The sequence below is a fragment of the Enhydra lutris genome, unplaced genomic scaffold (genome assembly GCF_002288905.1).
Source record: "Enhydra lutris kenyoni isolate GAN:26980312 unplaced genomic scaffold, ASM228890v2 scaffoldscaffold93, whole genome shotgun sequence".
NCBI classification, from domain to species: Eukaryota; Metazoa; Chordata; class Mammalia; order Carnivora; family Mustelidae; genus Enhydra; species Enhydra lutris.
The window spans coordinates 1,459,854-1,484,594 of record NW_019154177.1 but is presented as its reverse complement, the minus strand read 5'-3'; the positions used below and the strand labels follow the sequence as shown (position 1 = coordinate 1,484,594).

The window sequence follows — 24,741 nt, the reverse complement described above, 5'->3', positions numbered from 1 at the left end:
GGTAGAGAAACTTTAAACGTCCTGTGTGTGGACGAGCCTTTAGCCGGAGCTCAGAGTTCATGATCCATCACAGAATCCACTTGGGGGAAAGGCCCTACGAGCGCACTGAGTGTGGGAAGCCTGTAGTGTGAGCTCAACCCTGATCATACATCAAAGAAGTCACACTGGAGAGAAGCCCTGTAAATGCGGTGAGTGTGGTGAAGACTTCAGTCAGTGCTCGGGTCTTCGTAAACACAGCTTAGGAGGGAAGCACGGGAACCACCCTGAGCAAAGAAAATGTAAGTGTGACGAGTGTGGGAATTCCTTTACTCAGTCAACTGGCCTGCAGAACCATAAAAGAATCCACACTGGGGATAAAACCTACCAGTGGTCTGAGTGTGGGAAGCCCTTCACAAGGGGAGAGCATCTTATCAAACACCAGGGGATTCACACCAAGGTGAAGTCCTATCAGTGTAAAGAGTGTGGCAAAGCCTTCAGTCAGAAGACGGTCTGCATCACCGTCTCAGAATCCACACAGGAGAGAAACCTTTTGAGTGTTTGAAATGTGGGCGGGTCTTCAGTTGGAAGTCAGATCTCAATAAACATAAGAGTCTGAGGGAACTCTGAGGAAAAACCCTGTCAATGTGAAGAGTGTGGGAAGCCCAGCAGGCAGTGAGCGCCGCTCTCCAAGATCTGAGGGGCCACACTGTGCTAGGCCCTGGCAGCGGAGTGACGGTGTGGAGCCTGCCATGGGAACTCAGCCCTGATTCAGGACCAGGGAATTCAGGACAACTGGACACCTTGCCCAGGTGTTAGGTGACAACTTCAGGAAGAATCCAGGACTTTTTAAATCTGAAATAAAATGTTTCTTGAACTTCATTATTTAAAGAAAATCAGAGATGCCACATCAAAGAGTTTTTATAAAGGTCATAAATACTGGAAGAGTTGAGAATTTAGAAAAAGAAATATCAACAAGAAATTTACCTGTGATTACTTTTATTAACTACAATGAAGTATTAATTAGTATGATGAAAAAATACACAAGGGCAGCTGTAATAAATTATATTTTTCTACTGAATTCATGAGGTTTTTTTTATGTTTTATCAAACCATTTTTTTTTTAAGATTTTTTTTGAGACAGTGATAGCAAAAAGAGAGCATGAGCAGGAAGGAGAAGGAGAAGCAGGCTCCCACTGAGCAGGGAGCCAGACACGGGGCTCAACCTGAGGACCCTGGGATGATGGCCTGAGCCAAAGGCAGACACTTAACGACTGAGCCACCCAGGCACCCGGAACCATTTGGATTTCTAACTAGCTTTAGCCATTCCCAGCATTGAAATTACTACTCTGAGTACCAGTCGAGGACACCAGAATATCCAAGCTTGGGACGTGTGAGATGACTTGCCCGTTTCCCTACCTCCCTAACCAAGCCTTTGACCAGAAGTGGGTAGTCTGCAGATGCCTCCTGATCCCCTCCCCTAGCATTACCATTTCTGGGTGAATAGAGAATGTGTTACAGTCTTACTGATAGGGAGAACAGAAGGGTATTGGCCTCCAGTAGCTCAAAATCTAGTGGGGCCTTTAGAGCGAAAGACCAGGGCAGACTTTTCTCCTTGTGAATATACTCCTTGAGTCCACAAGTGAGAAGGACAAAAGGAAAGAGGGAAAAACCAAACCTTTCATTCCAGCATTTACCGTCCTACAAATTATACAACTGAAACCTCTTTCAGCTTCAACCCTCAGGCAATGACATGAGGGACTTCTTTGCTGAAGCTCATGGTGTTTTTCAAATAATGGAAGAGTATTTTCTCATTTTTTTGTGCTACCCACAGTGTAAAAGCTATAGATCTGACATTTTTAAGTGTAATGTACATTACTAACATTTTCTGCAACACCTTGCAAAATCTAGACAGCCAGCAAAAGGATAATCCCTGCTTCTCCTTTTCTTCGATTGAGGTTTGCCTGATGTATCTTTTTCCATCCTTTTACTTTCAGTTTACTTATATCATTAAATTTAAAGTGAGGTCCTTATAGACCGCATATGCTTGGGTGACGTTTTTGAATTCAGACCCCCAATCTTTGTTTTTTAATAGGTGGATAGAAATGATTTCCATCTAATGAAATCATTGGTATTTTAAAGCTTAAGTCCGCTATTTTTTTTTTTTTTTCTTATTCCCTGTGTTGCATTTCTGTGATTTCTCTTCCCTGCCTTCTTGTGGGTTACTTGAACGTGTTTTTAGAAGTCCGTCTCAAGGGCCGCCTGGGGTGGATCAGTCAGTTAAGCAGCTGTTTTCAGCTCAGGTCATGATCCCAGAGTCCTGGGATTGACCCCCACACCAGCTTCCCTGATGGTGGAGAACCTGCTTCTCCCTCTCCCTCTGCCTGCTGCTCTGCCTACTTGTACTCTCTATCTCTCTGTCGAATAAATAAAAGCTTTTTTTTTTTTTAAAGCCCATCTCGATTTGTTTATGTTTGGGGATGTTTCTCTCTATACAGCATCATTGTCCTTGATAAAAGCTGTTACTTGAACTGGCTTTTGACCCACATATACTCTCTACATTTCTCTCCAAGAAATAGGTTTTGGCTAGCCTTATTTTGCGAACAGCCCTAGACAACAATACAGACATTCCAAATAGGTATGGGGGATTAAACAGAGAGCATTCTTACAAGTCTGCATTGGCTTTTTGTTACCTACCCAGCGGGGGAGGCCTCCGGATCAGCTTGAGCTGTGAACGGCTGAGAGCGGGACCATTTTATTCTCAGTATATCTCAGCACTTCGAGCAGTACCTGACAGGTATTAGTTGCTGCGTAGATACTGAAGGAAGGAAGGGAAGGAGGTTCCTTGTGCAGATAAATAATCACCAGCGGCGGAGGCCAGGGGCCCACAAGGCGCTGATCCTACAGGCGCTGGTAGTCAGTGGTTCCTGACCATCCCGCCTGAGGAGTTGTCGGCCCAAGTTCAAACACATAATCCAGGCGAAAGGACACCTTTGCCATGGAGAAATCTGGCAAACAACACCTTAACCAAGTGATCAAACAACTAGGAACAGGATGAACTTCTGATACGATTGCTTCACTAAGGACACATCATGACTTCTGCGGTACTTCTGGCAAAAATGTGTAACCCGAATCTAGTCATGAGACATCAGACAAACCCAAATTTGGGGTAAACCGGCCTGTGTTCTTCGAAAGTATCTATGTTATAAAGGAGAAGCATTGAGGAATTGTTTTAGATTAAAGGAAATTAAAGAAATATAGTGACTAAAGTCAGTGTGATCTCAGGTTAGATCCTAGATTGGAATAAAATATGTGAAAGAGCATTATTGAGACAGTTGGCATAAACACACACTATATGTTTAGTAACAGCATTGCCTCAGGGTCTGGTTTCCTGAGTCAGTCATTGTATTGTGGTCATAAGACAATGTCTCTGGGGGCACCTGGGTGGCTCAGTGAGTTAAAGCCTCTGCCTTCGGCTCAGGTCATGGTCCCAGTGTCCTGGGATCGAGGCCCGCATCGGGCTCTCTGCTCTGCAGGGAGCCTGCTTCCACCTCTCTCTCTATCTGTCTGCCTCTCTGCCTACTTGTGATCTCTGTCAAATAAATAAATAAAATCTTTAAAAAAAAAAAAAAAGACAATGTCTCTGCTCTGAGAAGGTACATGCTGAAGTGTTTAGGGGTAAAAGTTCTTGGTACTGCAGCACATTTTCTTCTTTTTTAAAAGATTTTATTTATTTGAGAGAGAGAGAGAGCATGAGCTGGGGGTAGGGGGAGAAGCAGAAGTCCCCGGTGGGCAGGAAGCCCGGCCAAGGTCTCTCCGTCCCAGGACTCTGGGGTTCTGACCTGAGCCAAAGGCAGATACTTGACCAACTGAGGCACGCAGGGACCCCTGCAGCACATTTTCACGGGGGTTAGTGGGTTAGCAGATAAGAGCAGTAAAGATGTATATGAAGGAGAGAGCAAGTGGCAAGCATTCATAGGTGAGTCTAGGGGAAAGGAATACAGCTCTCATTCCATTGTTCCTACAGTTTTTTCCAAGTAAAGGTTGAAATAAAAATACCTACACCAAAATAAACCCAAAGAGTGAATACGAGATTGATTTTGGTTGGAGAGTTGTAGAGAGTATGTGAGGCAGATGCTGAACATACCTCAGTACAGGAAAGGTTGGGGTGTCCTCTGAGACACTACTAGTCTTCCTTTCATTCTGCATTGAATCGACAGCAACACCACATAAAATTGTTCGCGTTTAAAGAATTCTGTCATTGATCTCTTCTTTTTACTAGAGGTCAATTTGTGAAGTATTTTATTATAGCATCTCCATTTCCTACTGGATGATTATCAAGCTTCTTTCCAGACTCACGTCTCCTCTAAGATGGACTCATTCGCCACTTGCCTCTTAGATACTGAAATTCTAGCGACAATTCCCCAGGCTAGACGTAAGCACTAAAATAATGCAGTTTTCAAGCTGGAAGAGATCCAAAATCAAACGTACTCATTCTCAAGCCTTAAAGGCTCATTCTGTGGCAACCACATACAGCAGTATGAAACTTTAGGAGCCCCTCTGCGTGGCTCAGTCGGTTGAGCATCTGCCTTCTGCTCAGGTCGTGATCCCACGGTCCTGAGTTGGGAAGAGCCCCACATTGGGCTCCCTGTCCGCGGGGAGACTGCTTCTCCCTCTCCACCACACTCTTGCCTTCTCCTTCTGTCGCGCTCTTTCTCTCAGATAGATAAAATCTTTTAAAAACAAACTAATGCTGAAAAAGGTTGAAATGAAGAGGTCGAAAACCCAAGTGAGCAAGTGTTGGAAAGTGGCGCCGGCACCCCGCTTGATGGAGGGCTGTCGCCGTTACATTTGCGGGGGCGGGGAGGCAAGTGAAGCGCCACCAAACGAAGTGTGCGCGTCGTTGGAGGTTAACCCCCATCAGACCTGTGGTCTGTAAATATTTTCTCCCATTCGGCAGTTGGGGCCCCGCGTCCCCAGCGCCGAAAGCCCAGCGGACCCGGGACTGCGTGCTGCGGCTGCGGTACCCGCGCCCCGGGAGACGCTCGCCGGCAGGTTGAAAGGGTCGGGCCCTGCGCAGCGACCGCCGCAGGCCGTCCGCACCGCCGCCCCCGGAAGGGCCTTCCGAGACCCCCGAGAGTCGTGATGGGACCCCGCGCGTGCAGCGGAACCCGATCCCGGCCCCGGCAGGTGGGCTGAGACGTGGCGTCCGCCACGCAGACTCGCAGGCATCTTTCCACGTATTATCTGAGTGTTCGCGTCCAGCGCCGTGCGGGGAGGTCAGGGAGCTGGGAGAGCAGGGCCGGGAGGGAGAGGGCGCCCCTCTGCAGAGGTGACCCTGCTGTCCCCGGGGTCGGGGCGGAAGGGGGCGCCGTGGGGGTTTGCCCCCATCACCGCGCAGCTCTGGGGGCTTCAGAAGACGGACCCCAGGAATTATGGAAGCCCGCGGAGCGGCCCCCACCGCCTCCGCCAACGCCGGGGAGCGGGTCAGGCGCAGTGGCCTCGCCACCAACTTGTGCTCCTCGACCTCCTGCGCTCTCACAGGTATAAGATGCAAGCTGGGTTCACAGCTGGGGCACCTGGCGGTGTCGGGGCACGCGCGTGGGGCCCCCGCAGCCAACTGGGCACCGCCCACGCACCTGCGCGCGTGGTCCCCGCGGGGCTGTCCTACTGATTCCATCCGCGCGCCTTCCGGTTGTCCCTAAGGAATTTCCCCAAAAATGGTGTTAAACCCCTCCTTCAGCTTTTCTTATCCCCTAAGTTATATATGTCTTTATCTACTTATACTTTCCATGACCATTTCATTAATTCCGCTTATGCTGGGACCATAACATCTGATATATTCATGGAATGAAGCAAAGTCAAGCTAATATGAACTTTTTATTACAGATATTTAAAAATATTTTGGGTGCCTGGGTGGCTCAGTGGGTTAAAGCCTCTGCCTTCGGCTCAGGTTATGATCTCAGGGTCCTGGGATCAAGCCCCACATCAGGCTCTCTGCTCAGCGGGGAGCCTGCTTCTTCCTCTCTCTCTGTCTACTTGTGATCTCTGTCAAGTAAATAAAATCTTTTTAAAAAAATAAAAATAAAAATATTTTTATTAACTAAACTACCCCCACTGCGGGGCTCGAACCCATGATCCTGAGACCAGGAGTCCTGTGCTCTACTGACTGAGCCAGCCAAGCACCACTACTTTTATTATTGAAATTTTTAAACACAAAAACTCAGGGAAATTAATTAATTAATTAATTAACGCTCATATGTCTGTCTCCCAACTGCAAGATTTAGCAGTATTTTTCCCAACCTCTCCCTCAGTCCCTCCCTCTCTCTGTATATGTATAACATTTTCCTCCTGTAAAAAAAATCCAAGCATCTTATCATTTTATCCATAAATATTCCAATATGTAAGAGAAGAGAGATGGGAATTTTAAATATAAGCACTACTTATTTAGTGAGGATGTCTAGTAGGAAAAAAATGGCTTCTTCAGATTTCTTTGATTTATCCTTTTTTATTTTGATCAGTGTGATAATTTTTCTTAGAATGGTCTTAAAGGCTCAGGTGAACAATTTCATTGCCCCAAGTTGGTAGGGCAGAGACTTGCCTACATGCTCAGCAAGCTAATTTCCCTTTTAAAAATCAATGTTAAATACTGATTTTAGGGGCTCCTGGGTGGCTCAGTCGTTGAGCATCTGCCTTCAGCTGGGGTCATGATCCCAGGGTCCTGGGATCGAGCCCCATATGAGGGTCCCTGCTTGGCAGGAAGCCTGCTTCTCCCTCTCCCACCCCCACCCCCCTGCTTGTGTTCCCTCTCTCACTGTGTCTCTCTCTGTCAAATAAATAAATAAAAATCTTTAAATACTGAATTTTTCTGATTTTATTAATTTGAACTTAATCAACAATATTCTTCAAAAACAGAGTTACCTAAATTTTCATGTTCAAGGCAATGTGTGTATCTTCCTTTACTTCTCTACTCGAATACTTTGCAATTGCCTCCTGGGTTTCATTTGTTCTTTATATTTAACTTGGGTCACTTCTTCTGTCAAAACACACTTTCTTTTCAGAAGCTGGTACTTTGGGTCTTCAGGTTTTAAGACTGGCCTGCCACCTTTCCTAAGAAGACATCTGCAAATAAAAAAAGTATTTTTATTCCAGTTAATGTAGATTCAAACAAATTGGTTTTGTCAAAGCTTTTGCAAGATTGGAAGTTTTCTTAAAAGTTTTCCGTATTTTGAATAAATTAAATATGTACAACTTAACCTTGCAGTATTTAAATAAATTATCAAAAGAAAGAATGGAATCATGAAAACTGGGAAACCAAGAAATCAGCAAATGATTTCCTGTGAATCAATGTACTGCAAAAGAGAAAATTCCAGAATCTTTACAATTAAAACCTTGAGTGGTGAAAGAGTCACTCCTTATGGATATAAGTCTGATATTTTGACAGTCCTTTTAAAAGCTAAATTCTTCACCAAATTCTTCACCTTGTCTCCAGCTGGGGTTTACCTGGGACTGAGAGGCTCCCAGAGAGAAGGAACTTTCAGTGCTAAAAGGGGAAAGTTCCCAGCAAACCAAGAGTAGTCACCCTACGTGTCCCTGTCAGCGGGTATCCAAATCATCCGCAGCTACAGGAGATCTCATCTCCAAAATATATCTCGTCTCCGTGCGCTCCTCTCCATTCCTGCTGCCACGGTGCCGGTCCGCACCACCGCCCTCTCTCCGCCGTGGCTTCCCCACTAGGCCGCTCACACTTGTCCTTGCCACCTGTTCTCTCCAGAATGATCTTTCAGAAAGACGAAACAGATCATACTCTTCCTCCACTTATAAGGCTTCAATAGGTTCCCGTTGCAGTTTGGGTAAAATTTCAAATCCTAAACGTGGTCAGTGCCTGTGTGATTGTCCCCCGCTTTAGTGTCGTTCCCCGCCCCCCCGCCCGCCGGCGTCCCTTGCTCCCTCTGTGCAGCACACACTGGCCTTCCCTCAGGCTTCCTGACGCTCCCACACATGCCTTTCACTACACGTTCCCCTGCCTCTGCCTACACTTTTCTCGGCCTTTGTCCTAAATGTCACCTACTCGCCTAAAGGACATCTATTCAGGGAGACCAGGTGGCTCTGTTGGTTAAGCGACTGCCTTCAGCTCAGGTCATGATCCTGGAGTCCTGGGATCGAGTCCCCACATCAGCTCCTCCCTGCTCAGCTGCTCAGTGGGGAGTTTGCTTCTCCCTCTCCCTTCTGCTCATTCTGTCTCTCAAAATAAAAGTCTTTAAAAAAAAAAAAAAGGATATCTATTCAGATGCACATTTCCTAATCTCCCAGTTAACCTCCCATGTGACTTTCCTCATGCTACTCTACATTTTTCACATCCCTTAACAAAACTTGGGAGCACATACTTACTTATGTTTTTTGTTTCAGTGTCTGTCCTCCCCCTAGACAGTGTATGCTGTGCACAGCTCCATGCCTGGAAGAGAAAAGACATTTGTTAAATACTTGTTGAGAGGCGTGGGTGGTGGGGGCTGTGATTTCATCGCGCTCAGAGTACAAATTCGTGTGGTAGATTTGCTGCAGTCTCTCCTCTTTCTGCAGCTGTGAATATTAAACATGACCAGACATTGACTAGATGCTCCGGTCTTGAACATAAAGCCCCAGACTACTCAGTGATTGAGCTTTATCTGTACAGGTAGGGAAGGAGAGAGAAACGAGAATAACAGGGACAGAGGACCGTGAAATCATCTGAGGGACGTCCAGGCTGAGGGATCAGGAAGGTTAGCAGGTTCTGAGGGGAGAAGGCGGAAACACAGGGGTGAATGCAGGGCACCTAGTGGGAATTCTGCTCTGCCTCTGCTTGAGAGGGTTTATAATCAACTGTCTGTTTCTGAACATCAAATGCTCTCCCCGTGGCAATGGAAGGTGCCACCCAGATCCCTACTAAGAAAAGGTGGGGAAGTATAGCCCTGGTCCTCTGTAGCTTGGTGAGAGATAAGAAATGAGGTTAGGAACCTCTGCTAGGAAGAGAGCCGGGCAGAGGCTTGAGGCACAGAACAGCCATGACGATTCACTGTGCTGTAGAAAACAGTGGAAGGGCTGCTTTCCACCATCCTGAAGAAGTGTGCGGGATCAGACCTCTTACAAGTGGTGTCTGCCAGCTTGGTCTGTAAGGTTAAGATGAAACCCCATCCTATCATATATAAAAAATGTTACTAAATCTAGTGGTCATTTCTTAGTTAATATCTTCGAGTCTGAGCGGCATTTGTTCACCACTCTTCTGCCTTTAAATACTTTGTTTAAATTTATCTTTACTTTTTTTAAATGAAATTACTAACTAATATGTGCTCATGGTAAACAAAAAGTAAAATCTTGAAAAAAGTTTTTGTATAGAAAGTTAAAAACCTCAGGGGCGCCTGGGTGGCTTAGTCGGTTAGGTGTCTGCCTTCGGCTCAAGTTCTGGAAACCCATGCTCAGTGGGCAGCATGCTTCTCCCTCTCTCTCTGTGTAGGTGTGCTCTCTCTCAAATAAAGAAAGAAAATCTTAAAAAAAAAAAAAGAAAGTTAAAAACCTCAGATCCCAGCTGTTAACATACATCAAGATGTTTTTTCTGTTTATATCAATGAGACTTTCAGAAGTTGCAAAAAATTCATGCCCAGTATATAAAAAATAAAGAAATGCCAAATAAAATGTGAAAATATTGGGATATATTAAAAACTCTTCAGCTAACTCATAAAAAAGAAATGTACAGTGGTTGTACGCATAATAGTTATGACAAGGGAGCAGAAGGCAAGCTGAAGACAAAGAAGAAGCTGACACCCCATAACCCCACCAACCATGGGATATATGTGACATTCCTCTTGCACTCCTGGGTGCCCTAAAGGAAAAACAGTTAAGCTGTAGAGATCACAACCCTGCAAGATCTGAGTCTCCCTCAGTTTACAAATATCTTAGCAGTTTGCAAGAGCAAAACATTTCTATCAATGGCTTAGCTTCCAGAAGGAAATGTGGATACAATTAAATGTCCTTGGAACCTGCAGCCCAAGACAGATTCTTGAAGCAGGCAGAGTGCAATGTTTCTCCAGGAAGCTTCCTACTGTCTTCTTGTTAATGCCGTGCTAGAGGGGAAAACAACCTTAACTTAATGGCAAGGCCTCCCGGTATCCTGCTAGTCTTCTTTAACACATGAAAATCCTTTTGAAACCCCCCTTTTCCTTACCTCCCCAACCCTATAGTATATAATCACCAGCCCTCCAAACCCAAAACCCCGGGACAGCAACTCTTTCTGCCCATGGGTCCTGTCCCCACGCTTTAATGAACCACCTTGTTGCACCAATGACGTCTCAAGAATTCTTTCTTGGTCGTTGGCCCTGGACTTCACCCCACCAAACCTCACCTATATTCCAAAACCCCATCAGTTACATAACCATACATAATACTTCTGTGAAGATAACATGGAAAGTATAAGTTTGAGACCTTGATAAAATTGAGACTGAAGCTATATGAACTTCAGTGGTAAGAAATATCTCAACTCAAGGGCTCTGGTTGGCCCAGCGGGTGGAGCATGTGACTCTTGTCTCAGGTTGCAAGTTCAAGCTCCCCTGGGTATAGAGATTACTTTGAAAAAAATAAAATCTTTTTTTAAAGATTTTATTTATTTATTTGCCAGAGAGGGAGAGAGTGTACAAGCAGGAGGAACAACAGGCAGAGGGAGAGGCAGGCTCCCTGCTGAGCAAGGAGCCCGACGTGGGTCTCAGTTCCAGGACCCTGGGATTATGACCTAGCCAAAGGCAGCTGCTTAACCAACTGAGCCACCCAGGTGCTCCCCAAAAAATAAAATCTTAAAAAACATAATAAATATCTAAACTCAGTCTATCACCTAAAACAAAACCCAATTCTAAAACAATACGAAAATACTACTCATACTGTTCTGTAATTTGCCTTTAAGAAAATAAGTGGGAAAATACTTGTCAGTTACGGCATGCGGATATGTATTGTCCTTATTAATAATCACATACTCCTCCAATATTACGTTTAATCTTAAGTTATTTGGGGGCGCCTGGGTGGCTCAGTTGGTTGAGTGGGACTCTTGATCTCTGCTCAGGTATGATCTCAGGGTCTTGGATTCAAGTCCCATGTTGGGCTCTGCTCTGGGCATGGAGCCTGCTTTTAAAAAAAAAAGTTGTTCAAGTATTCCATTTGGTGGGCATAGTTTCTCACATTTAACTATCAGCAGGAGTGCCCCTCTGTACTATGGGTAACGTATGTGTATGTATATATACATATTTTTCACACTAGTGTTGGTATTTCTCCAGCATAATCTCCTATTAGTGGGCTGACTGCTGGGTTAAGGAAGGGTATGAACTTTGTAAATTTTACTAGCTCTTTTGCAATGTTCTTTCAGTGTGGTTGAGCTAATTAACAGCTGCATGGACAGCATTTCAGAAATCTGAAGTGGGAGTTAGGGAGGGAGGGTGAGATCTTGTTGTAAGTGGCATGTCCTTATATGTAAGTTAGGTGGAGCATTTCAATTATGATTTTGATTTTCCTTTTTTAATATTTTATTTTTAAATTTTATTTATTTGTCAGAGAGAGGGATAATACAAGCAGGGGAACAGAAGGCAGAGGGAGAAGCAGGTTCCCGCTGGGCAAGGAGCCCCGATCAGGGGCTCCATCCCAGGACCCTAAGATCATGACCTGAACTGAAGGCAGATGTTCAACCCACCGAGCCACCCAAGCATTCCAATCATTTGATTTTCTTCTGTGAACCATACGTGGTGGGGTTTTTTATTGTTATTTTTTTTCCTACTGAGTTTTCTTTTCTTGGTGAATATAATTTCATATAATCATTAGTTTATTTTATGAAGCATAAAACAACTACAAGGTCAAGTGACTTCCGCAGCAATTACTATTTGCAAGACAATTTTCTGAACATTTTACTGATCTTATCTAATTTAATAATCATCACAGCCTTATGATTTTTTTTTAAACTAGGAGTATTAACCCAAGAGGTTTAATTAATTGAAAATCTCCTGTCTAAGGACTTGCCTCTGAGTCTCAGATTTTGTATTAAATCCGGAACATTTCATCACTTCATTCAACAGTCGTTACGGTCTGCTTACTCCGGACTTGGCGTAACGAGATGCTCAAGACAAACACGGTGTTCCCTGCGGTCCCGCGGAGGAAGCGTGGTCTGCACGGAACTTCAGGGAAACTCGTGCTTAGTGAGAGCCGCGCTGCGCACCGCGCCCTGCCTCCGCTGGGACCGGTCTTGAGGCTCCTGGAGCGCGGTGGGCTCGCCCTTGAGGCTCCGAAACTGAGTGTGCGCTGGCGGGTGCGCTCCGCTCAGCGCGACACGCGCGACGGTAACGCGGTGGACAGCCCAAGGGGCAGCTGCGGGCGGCCGGAAGGTGACTTGAAATTCGCTGAACGCGGGAGAGGCGTCCCTGCGACGCAGCGGAGAACAGAGCCAAGAGATTTCATGGGGAGGCAAAAAGCACCATCATTTTGGGGGGAAAGAACATGCCCCCCCCCCCCATTCTGCAGTCACTACCAAGAGCACACGCACTCTCACGGCGGTGCGGGGTGCGGTTCCCGACGCTGCGCCGGGAGGAGCCGCGCGGGGACCGGGCACCCTGAGTCCCGCGCGGGCTCGCATCCCCGCCGCTCCGGCGGACTGTTCCCCACGGGGCTCTCGCGCAGTTTGCTTTGCCCCAAATTCGTTCTCACCGGCTGCCGAGGCTTTGGAGACCCCTGCTCAGGCCTGGAGTGCGGATAAGCCGCACAAAAAGGGACTCGCAGGGCCAGTGCCACCGGAAAACAGGAATGCACGGCGGGTTCCGCTGCGGAGGCGGGAATGCGTCCCGGGAAAGCGGGGCGCGCGTCCGGGGGTGCGCGTCCGGGGCGGCGGGCGGGGAGGAGCAGGCGGCTGCGCCCGCCGTCAGCGGTTTGCGGAGGATCGCGCGCGCCGCTCCCGGGCGATGGGTCTGGGGGTAATTCCGGACACCGGACTTAGACGGTGGTGGAGGCCAGTAAGCCAGGGAAAAGGCAATGGGACGTACTGGGGCACAACTTGAGGAGGACAGCGGGGAGGGAGATACCGGACAGGCGGCGATCGCGTGCGACGAGGTGGCCGAGTGGTTAAGGCGATGGACTGCTAATCCATTGTGCTCTGCACGCGTGGGTTCGAATCCCATCCTCGTCGGTTCTGCTTTCCTTTTGTTCCGCCTTCCCGAGCGACGAGTAAGCGCTTTCTTTCAATTCTTTCCTCACTCCACCCAGCTGAGTAACTGCTTAGAATCCGCCCTGTTCTCTGCTTCTTCCGGAGCGCTTCTCCTCTGCCGGAATGTTTGTTAATTGATTTATTTCGTTCCTGTTTCGTTCCCCCATTTAAAGGAATTCCCCCCCCCCCCCATGTAAAGGAATTTTCATTCCTTTACAAGTTTTGCTTAGCCCGGATTCCCCACTGAGGAAACAACCGAACCATTGAGGACCATAGAAAAATATTGCCTAACAAAGAGGAACTGATAATACTGACTATAGAGAAATGCACACAAAATTGTATGTACTAAACCTCACGGGTTATTTAAGGCATTTCCAAGCTCATGGTACCTCTACTGCAATTTTCGTCTATTACCTTTTATTCTCACTTTATTTTTTTAAAAGATTTTTATTTACTTGACGGAGAGAGAGACAGGGAGGGAACACAAGCAGGGGGAGTGTGAGAGGGAGAGGCAGCTTCCCACACAGCAGCGAGCCCACCCCACCTAGGGCTCTATCCCAGGATCCTAGAATCATGACCTGAGCCGAAGGCAGATGCTTAATGACTGAGCCACCGGGTGCCCCTAGGTTTATTTTTTTAATTAAATTAATTAATTTAATATCCAACACAGGGCTTGAACTCACAACCTCAACATCAAGAACTTCATGCTCTACTGACTGACCCAGCTGGGTGCCCCTATTATTTCTTTTTTTTTTTTTTTTAAAGATTTTATTTATTTATTTGACAGACAGAGATCGCAAGTAGGCAGAGAGGCAGGCAGAGAGAGAGAAGGAAGCAGGCTCCCCGCTGAGCAGAGAGCCCGATGTGGGGCTCGATCCCAGGACCCTGGGATCATGACCTGAGCCGAAAGCAGAGGCCTTAACCCACTGAGCCACCCAGGTGCCCCACCTATTATTTCTATTTTTGATAAGTTCTACTGCCACATGATTCAAAAAATAGAAAAACCTGTACAGCAAGTTTTGTCACCAGCTACCCTCCCCACCGGGAGGACATTATTAGCCCACAAGTATCCTTCCAGAAACAAACTATGGATATATAATATTAAGCTCTCAAGTTATGTCATTACACAAAAAAGAACACAGTACAAGACAATATGGAGATGGCACTTACAAGAAGAAGTAAACACGTGTACATCTGCATAGACGCAGCATTTTGCACGTGTGTGTGTCTGCTTCTGTCACCAGCAGGCTGTGTTCCAGGTGCACGCACTTGTGAGATACCATCGAGTTTCCCCCTGGGGGTTGTAGACATTGACACTCCCCACCGATGCATTGGGAAGACCTGCTGGTGCGACCCTCTCCGGGGGAGCATTATTTGACCTAGCGCTGTCACACCATCTAAATGGAGGCACAAGGAGGAAATGTTTAGGAATCCCGAGTGTTGTAAGCTTGGTGGTCTTGGGAGGTGGGGGAAACTGGAGCGCAGGGCCGCAGTTTGTTCCTGGTGAAGAAGAGGCAACGGAGCGAGCGACCTGGGATCCTGCCCTGAAGTTGCTGTCGCGCACGTCTGGTGGGAGAATGGCTTTGGGGTGGGGGTGGGGGGAGCAAACTGGCGCATTATTGATCGCCAATTAAATAATACTTACCAGACTTCAGAAGCAGAGTCGCACATGTATGGTCAACTGATGTTCACCAGAGATGCCCAGGTGGTTCGGGGAATCCTCTAGACGGAGAGGGAGAGTCTTTACAACCAGCAGCACGGAAGCAACTGGACAGCCCACGGTGGGGGGCGGGGGGGGGGGGGGGGGAGGAAAATGAAAACATGTAACTTTAGAATTTCTAATATAAAGCATAAGAGAAGATCTTCATGACTTTGAGTTAGGTAAATATTTTAAAAATAAGACACTCTATAAAAGAAAAATAGATAACTTGACTTTATCAAAATTGAAAGCTTCTGTTATTTGAAAGGCACTGTTAATACAAATGAAAGGACAAGCCTCAGACAGGGAGGAAATATTTGCAAACCACATATCTGATTTAAAAAAAAAAACGCTTGTGTCCAAACTCAGGTCATAATCCCAGGGTCCTGGGATCAAGCCAGACATCCAGCTCCCTGCTCTGCCGGAAGCCTGCTTCGCCCTCTCCCACTCCCCCTGCTTGTGCTCCCTCTCTCTCTCGGTCTCTCTCTGTCAAATAAATAAATAAAACCTTAAGAAAAGAGAAAACAGGGGCGCCTGGGTGGCTCAGTGGGTTAATCCTCTGCCTTCAGCTCAGGTCATGGTCTCAGGGTCCTGGGATTGAGCACCGCATCAGGCTCTCTGCTCAGCAGGGAGCCTGCTTCCTCCTCTCTCTCTGCCTGCCTCTCTGCCTACTTGTGATCTCTCTCTCTCTGTCAAATAAATAAAATAAAATCTTAAAAAAAAGAAAACAATTACATATTCTGTTAAAATGGGGAAGAGATTTTATTTTAGATTTTAGCAAAGAAAATATATAGATGCCAAATAAGCATCAGAAAAGATTTCAATATCATAGTTATAAGGGAAATTCAATTAAAACCACAACAAAGTACCACTATACTCTTATTACAATGGCTAAAATAATTTTTTTCAAGTAACAATGCCACATGTCGAGGATGTGGAGCAAGTGCAACTCTCGTATCTCATGGTGGAAATACAAAATGGTGCAGTCACTTGGAAAAGTCAGTTTGGCAGTTTCTTATGAAGTTAAACACAAACCTGACAACTCAACCATCTTCCTCCTGGGTGTTCACTCAAGAGAAATGGAAACACATGTCCATCTGTAAGTGAATGTGCATAGCAGTTTTCTTCATAATCACCCAAACCTGGAGTCAACCCAAACGCCCATCACCCGGTGGATGGATGTGCAAACTGGTATGTCCATGCAATGGAATTTCACTCAGCAATGTACAGGACAGGCCACTGATACACGCTACAGCATCCGTGAATCTCAAAAATAGTATGCTAAGTGAAAGAAACTAGAACCAAGACTCAAATGCTTATGCTGTATGATTTCATCCCAGAAAAGGCAAAAGTGAGAAATCAGATTAGTGATTGTCAGAGGTGGGGATGGAGGAAAGATTGATTAAAAAGGAGCAAGGGGGCGCCTGGGAGGCTTCGCTAGTAAGTGTCTGCCTTCGGCTTGGGTCATGATCCCAGGGTCCTAGGATTGAGCTCCATAGCATCGTAGCATCGGGCTCCCTACTCAGTGGGAAGTCTGCTTCTCCCTCTCCCACTGCCCATGCTTGTGTTCCCTCTCTCACTGTCCCTCTCTGTCAAATAAATAAAACCTAAAAAAAAAAAAAAAGGAGCAAGGAGTGGGGGTCCTGAGTGGCTCAGTAGGTTGAGCATCTGCCTTTGGCTCAGGTCCTGGACCCTGCTCTCTGCTCAGTAGAGAGCCTGCTTCTCCCTCTCTGCCCCCCACGCCTGCTTACGCTCACTTTCAGTCAAAGTAATTAAATAAAATCTTGAAAAAAATTTAAAAAAGGAGGAAGGAGTGGGGTGCCTGGGTGATTCAGCTGGTTAAGTTGGGTAAGTGTCCTACTCTTGATCTGGCTCAAATATTTATCTCAGGGTCCTGAGTTTGTGCCTCAAGCCAGGCATGGAGGCTACTTAAAAAGCAGGGGGGAGGGACGCCTGGGTGGCTCAGTGGGTTAAGCCACTGCCTTCGGCTCAGGTCATGATCCTGGGGTCCTGGGATCGAGTCCCGCATCGGGCTCCTTGCTCGGCAGGGAGCCTGCTTCCTCCTCTCTCTCTGCCTGCCTCTCTGCCTGCTGGTGTGTACTCTCTCTCTCTGACAAATAAATAAAATCTTAAAAAAAAAAAAAAAGCGGGGGGGTGGACAAGAAGGGATCCTGGGGTACTGGAGATGTTTCTTGGTTGCAGCTATTAGTCTTTGCAGGATGATGCATGCTTGTCCAAACTCACCCAACCAAGCACATAAAAAGGTAAATTTTATTGTTTGCAAATTATATCTTACTATATCAACACTCAGAGTTCCACTTCTAAAACTCTTTTTCCCCCCAAGATTTTATTTATTTATTTGAAAGAGAGAGTGTGAGAGAGAGCACAAGCAGGGTGAGGGGCAGAGGAAGAAGCCAGCTCCCCAGTGAGCAGGGAGCCTCATGCGGGCTGGATCCCAGAACCCTGAGATCCTGACCTGAGCTGAAGGCAGCCGCTTAACCGACAGAGCCACCAGGCACTGGCGAGTTGTAGATTTTTTAAAAGATTTATTTATTTAAAGAGAAGATTTATTTATTTATTTATTTATTTGAGGGAGAGAGTGGGGGGCAGGGGGAGAGAATCTCAGGAAGACTCCCCACTGAGCGGGGAGCTGGACTCAAGGCTCCACTGAGGGGCTTGATCTCATGACCCTGAGATCATTACCTGAGGTGAAACCAAGAGGGGGCCACTCAACTGACTGAGCCAGCCCGGCACCCTAGAGTTGCAGATTTGTGTAACTACTGATGTTTTATTTATTGAAAAATGTTAATTCTGGTATAGTTAACGTAGTTATATTAGTTTCAGGTGTATTTGATAACTAATTTGGAGAGTAATTTAGTAGAATATATCAATTTTGTAATTGCATATATTCTATGACTCAGAAATTCTACTTTTAGTTTATCCTAGAGATTTACTAGCATGTATAAAATGCTGTATGTAGGGAACTATTTAGTTCAGCATTGCTTATAAATAGGAAATAATTGGAGGGGCGCCTGGGTGGCTCAGTGGGTTAGGCCTCTGCCTTCTGCTCAGGTCATGGTCTCAGTGTCCTGGGATCCAGTCCTGCGTGGGGCTCTCTGCTCAGCGGGGAGCCTGCTTCCCCTCTCTCTCTGCCTGCCTCTCTGCCTACTTGTGATCTCTCTCTTTGTCAAATAAATAAATAAAATATTTTAAAAAGAAAATAACTGGGTTTATAGCAGCAATGGTCATGGTCGCCAAACTGTGGAAAGAACCAACATGCCCTTCAACAGACGAATGGATAAGGAAGATGTGGTCCATATACACTATGGAGTATTATGCCTCCATCAGAAAGGATGAATACCCAACTTTTGTAGCAACATGGACGGGACTGGAAGAGATTATGCTGAGTGAAATGAGTCAAGCAGAGAGAGTCAATTATCATATGGTTTCACTTATTTGTGGAGCATAACAAATAGCATGGAGGACAAGGGGAGATGGAGAGGAGAAGGGAGTTGGGGGAAATTGGAAGGGGAGATGAACCTTGAGAGACTATGGACTCTGAAAAACAATCTGAGGGTTTTGAAGGGGTGGGGGGTGGGAGGTTGGGGGAACCAGGTGGTGGGTATTGGAGAGGGCACCGATTGCATGGAGCACTGGGTGTGGTGCAAAAACAATGAATACTGTTACACTGAAAATAAATTTTAAAAATTTAAAAAAAGAAAATAATTGGAAATAGCATAATTGTTCATCAGTAGAAGACTGGGTAAATAAATCTGTAAATAAATAATGGAATATTTTACAACTGTCAAAAATAAAAAGGGAGATCTGTGTGTCCAATTCTAGGAAAAGTTCCAAGATTTATTGTTAAATTATACAGAATAGGGGACTGTAGGCATCATTTTCTACTACTCATGTACAATAATGGGGAGAAGATTAATGTATAAACATAATGCTTCTTTATGCATAAAATATCTCCGAAAGTCTACCTAAGAAATCTAAAGTTTTGACTGTTTCTGCAGAATGAAATTAAGTGGCTGGGGGTATGAGTAGGATGAAGATTTTTAATTAAAAAATTTTTTTAAAATTTTGAAATTGTTTAAATATACAAAGAGAGCGAAAGAGAAAAAGACTGGTACATATCCACGATCCCTTATCCAGTTTCAAAAATCCATAAAATTCTGAAAACTCTTCAAACTGGTAAATCTTCATCTTCATCTGGGGGAAATCTCTGTTGTTGTTGGTTCTGTTTTTAGAGACTCTGGCTCCGGGAACCCGTGACAGGCGCGGGTGGGGCGCCGCTAACCCCGGGAAGGCCTGAGTGCAGGTGGCCTATTGACCCGCCCACCACGGGGACTGTGCCACCGCGGCCTCCCGGCCCGCGCGCACCCAAAACCAAAATAAGGTAGAGCCGGCGGGGTGGTGGGAGCGGGGCCTCCATCCTCAGAAGTTACAAACGCAGCGCGGGGTCTTCACGTCACAGAAGGCCTCCTTGCCCACGGTCTGGGGCGCCCATGGTGGGGTGCCAGGTCAGGGGCACCAGTTGCACTCCTTATGCACACGGTGGTCACCGCGGCGCAGCTGGTGCTCGGGCTTGGCCAGCACAAAGGCCCCCTTCTTTTCGGGGTGCCCCCTAGGGCCTGCCGCACTCTTCGGCGGTCTGGAGCTGGCTCTCGTGCTGGTGCTGCCCCGCGGGAACCCGACGCGTGCGGCCGCGGTTCCGGGCGCTTCCAGGCTGAGGCTCGGAGCGCAGCCCGCCGGGTCTCCTGCGGGTGTGCACCCAGCGAGCGGCGGCTGGCTCGCGGGACAGCAGCGCGGAGCTGGGGGTGCCACGTCCGGGTCCGCCCAGCTCGGTCTCCAGCCGCGGCGGCTCCTCCGGCTGGCGTGGGGTGGCGTCAGGCTGGGCGGAAGGCTCTCGCAGCAGGGCCCCACCACGCGGCGCCTGCTCTGGGGAGTACCCAGTCAAGGCGGTCCTCCTCTGGGGATCCCGGGCCGGGGACGGCGGGGCCAGTTCCCAGACCCAGGGGTGTCCCCGCGGCCAGCGTCTCCTCGGTGTCGAAGTCCCACACCTTCAGGCCGGACCCGTTGCAGTAGGGACGCGGGACCTCGGTGTCCTCGGGCGCGTACGTGGCGGAACACGGCGTCCTGCGGATTGGCGCGTGCACGGCCCCCGACACCCGCCTGCGCGCCCGCCGGCCCTGCGCTCCCGCTTCTCCTGGCGCCACAGCCCCGGCTCCAGGCGCTCCCAGGCCCAGTCCCGCAGCGAGGTCCGGAGGCAGCGTGGCGCGCGGTAGTAGCCAACGAACTTGAGGTAGAAGGGGCTGCACTCGAGCTCCAAGGGGAACTGCAGGTGGCCCTGGAGCTCGCAGTCCAAGCACTAACTGCAGGAAACCGGCTCTGGAGCCGCTGCCCTCCCGGCCGGCCCGTGCGCCCTACCGTGGCTGAAGCCGCTCGTTCTCCCCCAGCCCACAGCAGCCCTGCCGATCGCGGTGGAGGGGGTCCGACAAGAGCTGGGTGCTGACGTCCAGCCGTCCCCCAGGCTCACCAGGACCGGGGAGCCTGAGTCCAGGAGCCGCGCCGCCAGCACCGACACCGGCGGCGGCCTGTGGGTCTCATCAGCCCCTCAGTCCTGCGGCGAGTGCGGACAGGAGGCGGGGCCGGCTCGGCGGCCGGGCAGCAGCGACGGAGCCTTCAGCAGCGTTTTGAAGCTGGTCTTCACCTGCCGCGCCTCCAGGACCTTGATGGGTACCAGTTCCCACGGCTGCACACTCTTGAGATGGGCTTTGTCCCCAGTGATGTAGAGGCTGTTCACTGGGGCGCAGAAAGCCCCGGGGTGTGTGTGTGTGTGTGTGTGTGTGTGTGTGTGTGTGTGCGCGCGCGCGCGCGCTGGGGCATTGGCCAGGGTGGGGGGTGAGGGCAGGATTGTCACTGCTCTCGTCAGTGTCACCCCCCGCTGCTCCCACTGCCGAGACACTGCCCCATTTACCTATGGGCATGGTCCCTCTGGAGGCCGAGACCACCACCGGACTGGACAGCGTGGTGACTCTGGCTCTGGGGCTGGGTACGTGGCTGCGCATATGGGTAAAGGAGAAGCGGCTTGGGGTGTGGCATCCCAACACACTTGTCATCTGGGGCAAATCTTGAAGTGGACTGAAATTCGTTATAGTCTTAAGAGAATTTGAATTAAAAAACCCAGTTACTCCCAAAGGTTTATGTTTATATAAGGAACATATAATGAACACCATGTACTTACCTACATTTACAATTGTTCATTTTGCCATATTTGCTTTTCTCCCTCTGCTTAAGTATTTTGAGGTAAATTGTAGACATTACAGGTAATACCGTTGAATACTTCAGTACTCTGAAAAATAAGGACATTTTCCTATGGAACTACAATATCATTATTGAACTCAACAGAAGAGAAAAATCAGAGGGAATCTGTGTCCATATAACTTATCCAATAGATAATAAATTTTCAAATTAAAAATAAACTGATTGGGATCTTTAATACTTAGAATTGACGAGAAAGCTATGGGATCTGCCCAAGGTATAACTAAAGGACAGGAAAGAAGGATTCTTTCAAGAACCCAGTTGAAAGTACAGATTGGGGTGGAGGGGTGGACATTTCATTTTAATGCCCAGCTAAGTTAAGGCCGGTGTGAGTGGGACTTTCATCCAGTCAATACTGATAGCATGGTAGGCATGGAAAGCCAATCAAAATCCAAAACAAGTGTCTATTTTCTTACAAGGAATATTTTGTTCTCTCCATCATTGAAAGGGTTCACTGTAATCAGTTTGCCACCAGGTGACTGCTGTTCCCACTGGGTATACTACATCATACCTAGGGTTTAGAATTGGTTGGTGACATCCACAGGGCAGATCAACTTGTCCACTTATGTACTGAAACCGTCTGGGGTTAGTGAAGATTCATAAGGCACACACGTGTTTTTAGACTTGGGTCTATCTATATACCAGCTAGTTCCCTCAATCTCTTTGTTAACAATTCTCTAATTCTTACCCTTATATCCTTCTCCTCCCTTTTCTTCTCCTCCTCCTCCCCTCGATGCCCTCCTCCTCCTCCGTCACATTTTTAAAGCTTATGACATAACCCACAGAAGAGTCAATATCCCAATATACCTGTTCCCAGATTCAGGTAACACTCAATCTTTTTAGTCTTGTAATCAGCATTTCTTGTTGTCTGAGCTGAGTGGTGTTTTAAGTATTTTCAGCAGAGATTCCCAATTCTAAGTAAAAAATAATCCCTTTTGTCCCAGGACAGTCATCAGGGTACTGCTATAGGGTAATTTCCCTGGCTAAACACTGGGGGCCAGTGTTTCTCAGAGCTGTTTAACTACAGGGAAATCCAATGCATTATGCACTTGATCCCAGGGTGGAGGCTGCCTGGGCGCTATACTTGACCTACTTAATGAACACACAGGATCCAGTTAGAGAGCCTAATCAACTGTCAGTGACTCATCCGACAGTTTCATGTAAACAGAAACGGTTTACTTGTCACAGGTGGGCATCCAAAATGCAAGAGGAAAACCATATTTGAATGGTATTCCAGTTAAAGAAAAGCTGAAAATTTAACAGTCATTATATACTTTATATATACATTATATGCTTTGGGAAAGTTTGTACTGAGGGCTTTGGGAGTGTGTTGAAGAAAGTGATCAAGATTTCCAGCTTATTTTCTCCATGCTGGTACTCTTGATGATTATGCACTTATTGGATATTTAGAATAAGTTAAAATAAAAAATGAAATGACCTTATTTAGTGCCCTCAGATGGCTAGTTTGAGGAAAACAACCACAGAAATTTACAAAGCTATGGTTTGGGAGTTAAAACACTGCATCAAATTTACATTAACATGCAAGACTTTACAACTTTCCAACTGCTGTGATAAAATAATAAGGCTCTGTTAGAAACAAAACATAGTTTGTGCAAAACCATCATTCTGGTTGGCATGATAAAATTGATGGATGACTTACTACTAATAATTATGGTCTTTTGTATCAGTAAGGTTAATTTAGTTGGCTTGGGACCGATTTTGTATTCCTGCTAAAAATGCAAGAGACTTCTCTATCAAAAAATGAAGGAAGGAAAGGGGGAACAAAGCAAAGAAGGAAAGCAGAAGGAAGGAAGGAAAGAAGGAAGGAAGGGAGGAAGGATGAAGGTCTACCGATACTTAGGGCCTACACAAATAAATCGCAGTACATGCGCTTGATGTACTATTACGCAGCTACCAAAGGAGTTAGACATACATGAGCAATAAAGATGTCTAAGGTACGTGAACGGAAAACGGTAAAGTAAGTGGAGAAAGAGCTAAATGTAAAATAGCTTCATGCCTGTCTATCTAGCTGTATGAGAGAGACATGGAATTACACGCGCGAACCCCCAGCTAAGCGTGACAGGGGCCACCTCAGGGAGGTGGGACGAAGGAGGGACAGGATGGGATTTCACCTTTTGCTTTATTAATTTTGGCATTGCTTGAGATTAAAAAAAAATCACAGGTAATGTATTCTTGTTAAAAAAAATAATAATAAATAAGCATTTTCAAGTTAATGGCCTCGGCTGCAGGCGTTCCTTCAGTTTCCCGGGCGCGAAATTCCAACCACCTGCTCCGCCGCGGGAGGCGGGAGACGAGACGCGGGATCCTAGAGCGGCCCGGAAGTGCTCCTGCCCCGAGCGCCCCCAGCGGCGGGCGGCCTCCTCGCTGCGGCGCATTGTTCCGGCTGGAGCGCTCCCGCCGACCCCTCGCCGGGCTCTCGCTTCCTGGCCTTGTTCGGTTCTCGTGAGTCGGCGCTGGGACCCCTGGGCAGACGGGCGTGGCGGGGAGAGGGCCATGGAAGGGAAGCCTTCCCCGCAAAGGGCGCGTCGTCCCGGCTTGGGGACGTCGCGCGGGCAGGGTGTGGGAGGACCGCGGGGCTGGAGGGTCGCCCCCTGGAGTAGCGGCCGCAGGTCTGACTGGGCAGGAGACGCCTGGAGTCTGACAGCCTCGGGGACGGGCAGGGTAAGCACAGGGTAGAACGTTCAGTCCCTCAGCTTTTGGTTTTGAGAGCGGGTTAAGCGGCTGTGAGCGGACTGGCTTTTGGGTGCAGGATCCTGGAGCCCTGGCGCGCGCGCACTCACAGGGAGCCTGTTGGAGATGCGTGCTCCTGGGCTCCCTGTCCTGTTCCCACCCCCGTGCCCAGGGCCCACTCCCTGCGTGTCCACCACAGCGCCTGTCCAGCGGGAATTCAGCTTCGGGGCTGCCCTTGCTGACATTGTGCAGACCCACAGGCTTCCTGGGTCGCAGGCACTACCTGGGCTTCTGTGGATTCTGAGGACTGTCCTCACAAAGAACTTGACCTTAGGCAACGTACTTAACTTCCCCTGACCTCCCTTTTCTATCTCCTGAAATAGCGGTTGTTAAAAAAACTTCAGAGGGTCATGTGAGCATTAACCGCGGTCTGCTATTGAAAGCGTGAGTCCCATGAATATAAGTTCATTCATTGATCAAAGACAAGAATACTTTGTCTAATTTCACGTTTACATAAGGAGTGAGCTTTTTAACCATTCCGAGTGAACTGTTTGGCCCCTGATTTCTCCATGAGCATTCTCCGTTTCTGTTTCTTCACTTTGAGAGACTGGGATTGAAAGAAGATAAGAAATTGGCTGAAGATCACACAATTAGTAAATGTTAGAGCCAGAATAAAACCCAGTTCTGAGTGACTTGAAAGCGCATGCTTTTTGCACATTACGGTCTTATATTCCCCATTCATCCCATCCTTTGGTCCCCAAGTGACTTTACTTTCAGTGAAGAGCCCTGGGACCTGTGAAGGTTGCTTGTATAATCAGGGCCCATCATTAGTTATTGCCATATTTCTA

General features: G+C 47.5%; 1 protein-coding gene and 1 non-coding gene across 2 annotated transcripts in view; one reads left to right on the top strand and one right to left on the bottom strand.

Moving 5' to 3' along the window:
• LOC111138601 overlaps positions 1–24,741 on the bottom strand; it is an 896,555-nt gene that overhangs the window by 692,838 nt on the left and 178,976 nt on the right. The window contains exon 35 of the mRNA XM_022490616.1: positions 7,794–7,801. Coding sequence (XP_022346324.1) covers positions 7,794–7,801 — 8 coding nt within the window. The remainder of the gene's footprint in view (positions 1–7,793; positions 7,802–24,741) is intronic.
• On the top strand, positions 13,077–13,158 carry TRNAS-GCU. Its single transcript has one exon. It is a non-coding gene; the product is annotated as a tRNA-Ser (tRNA).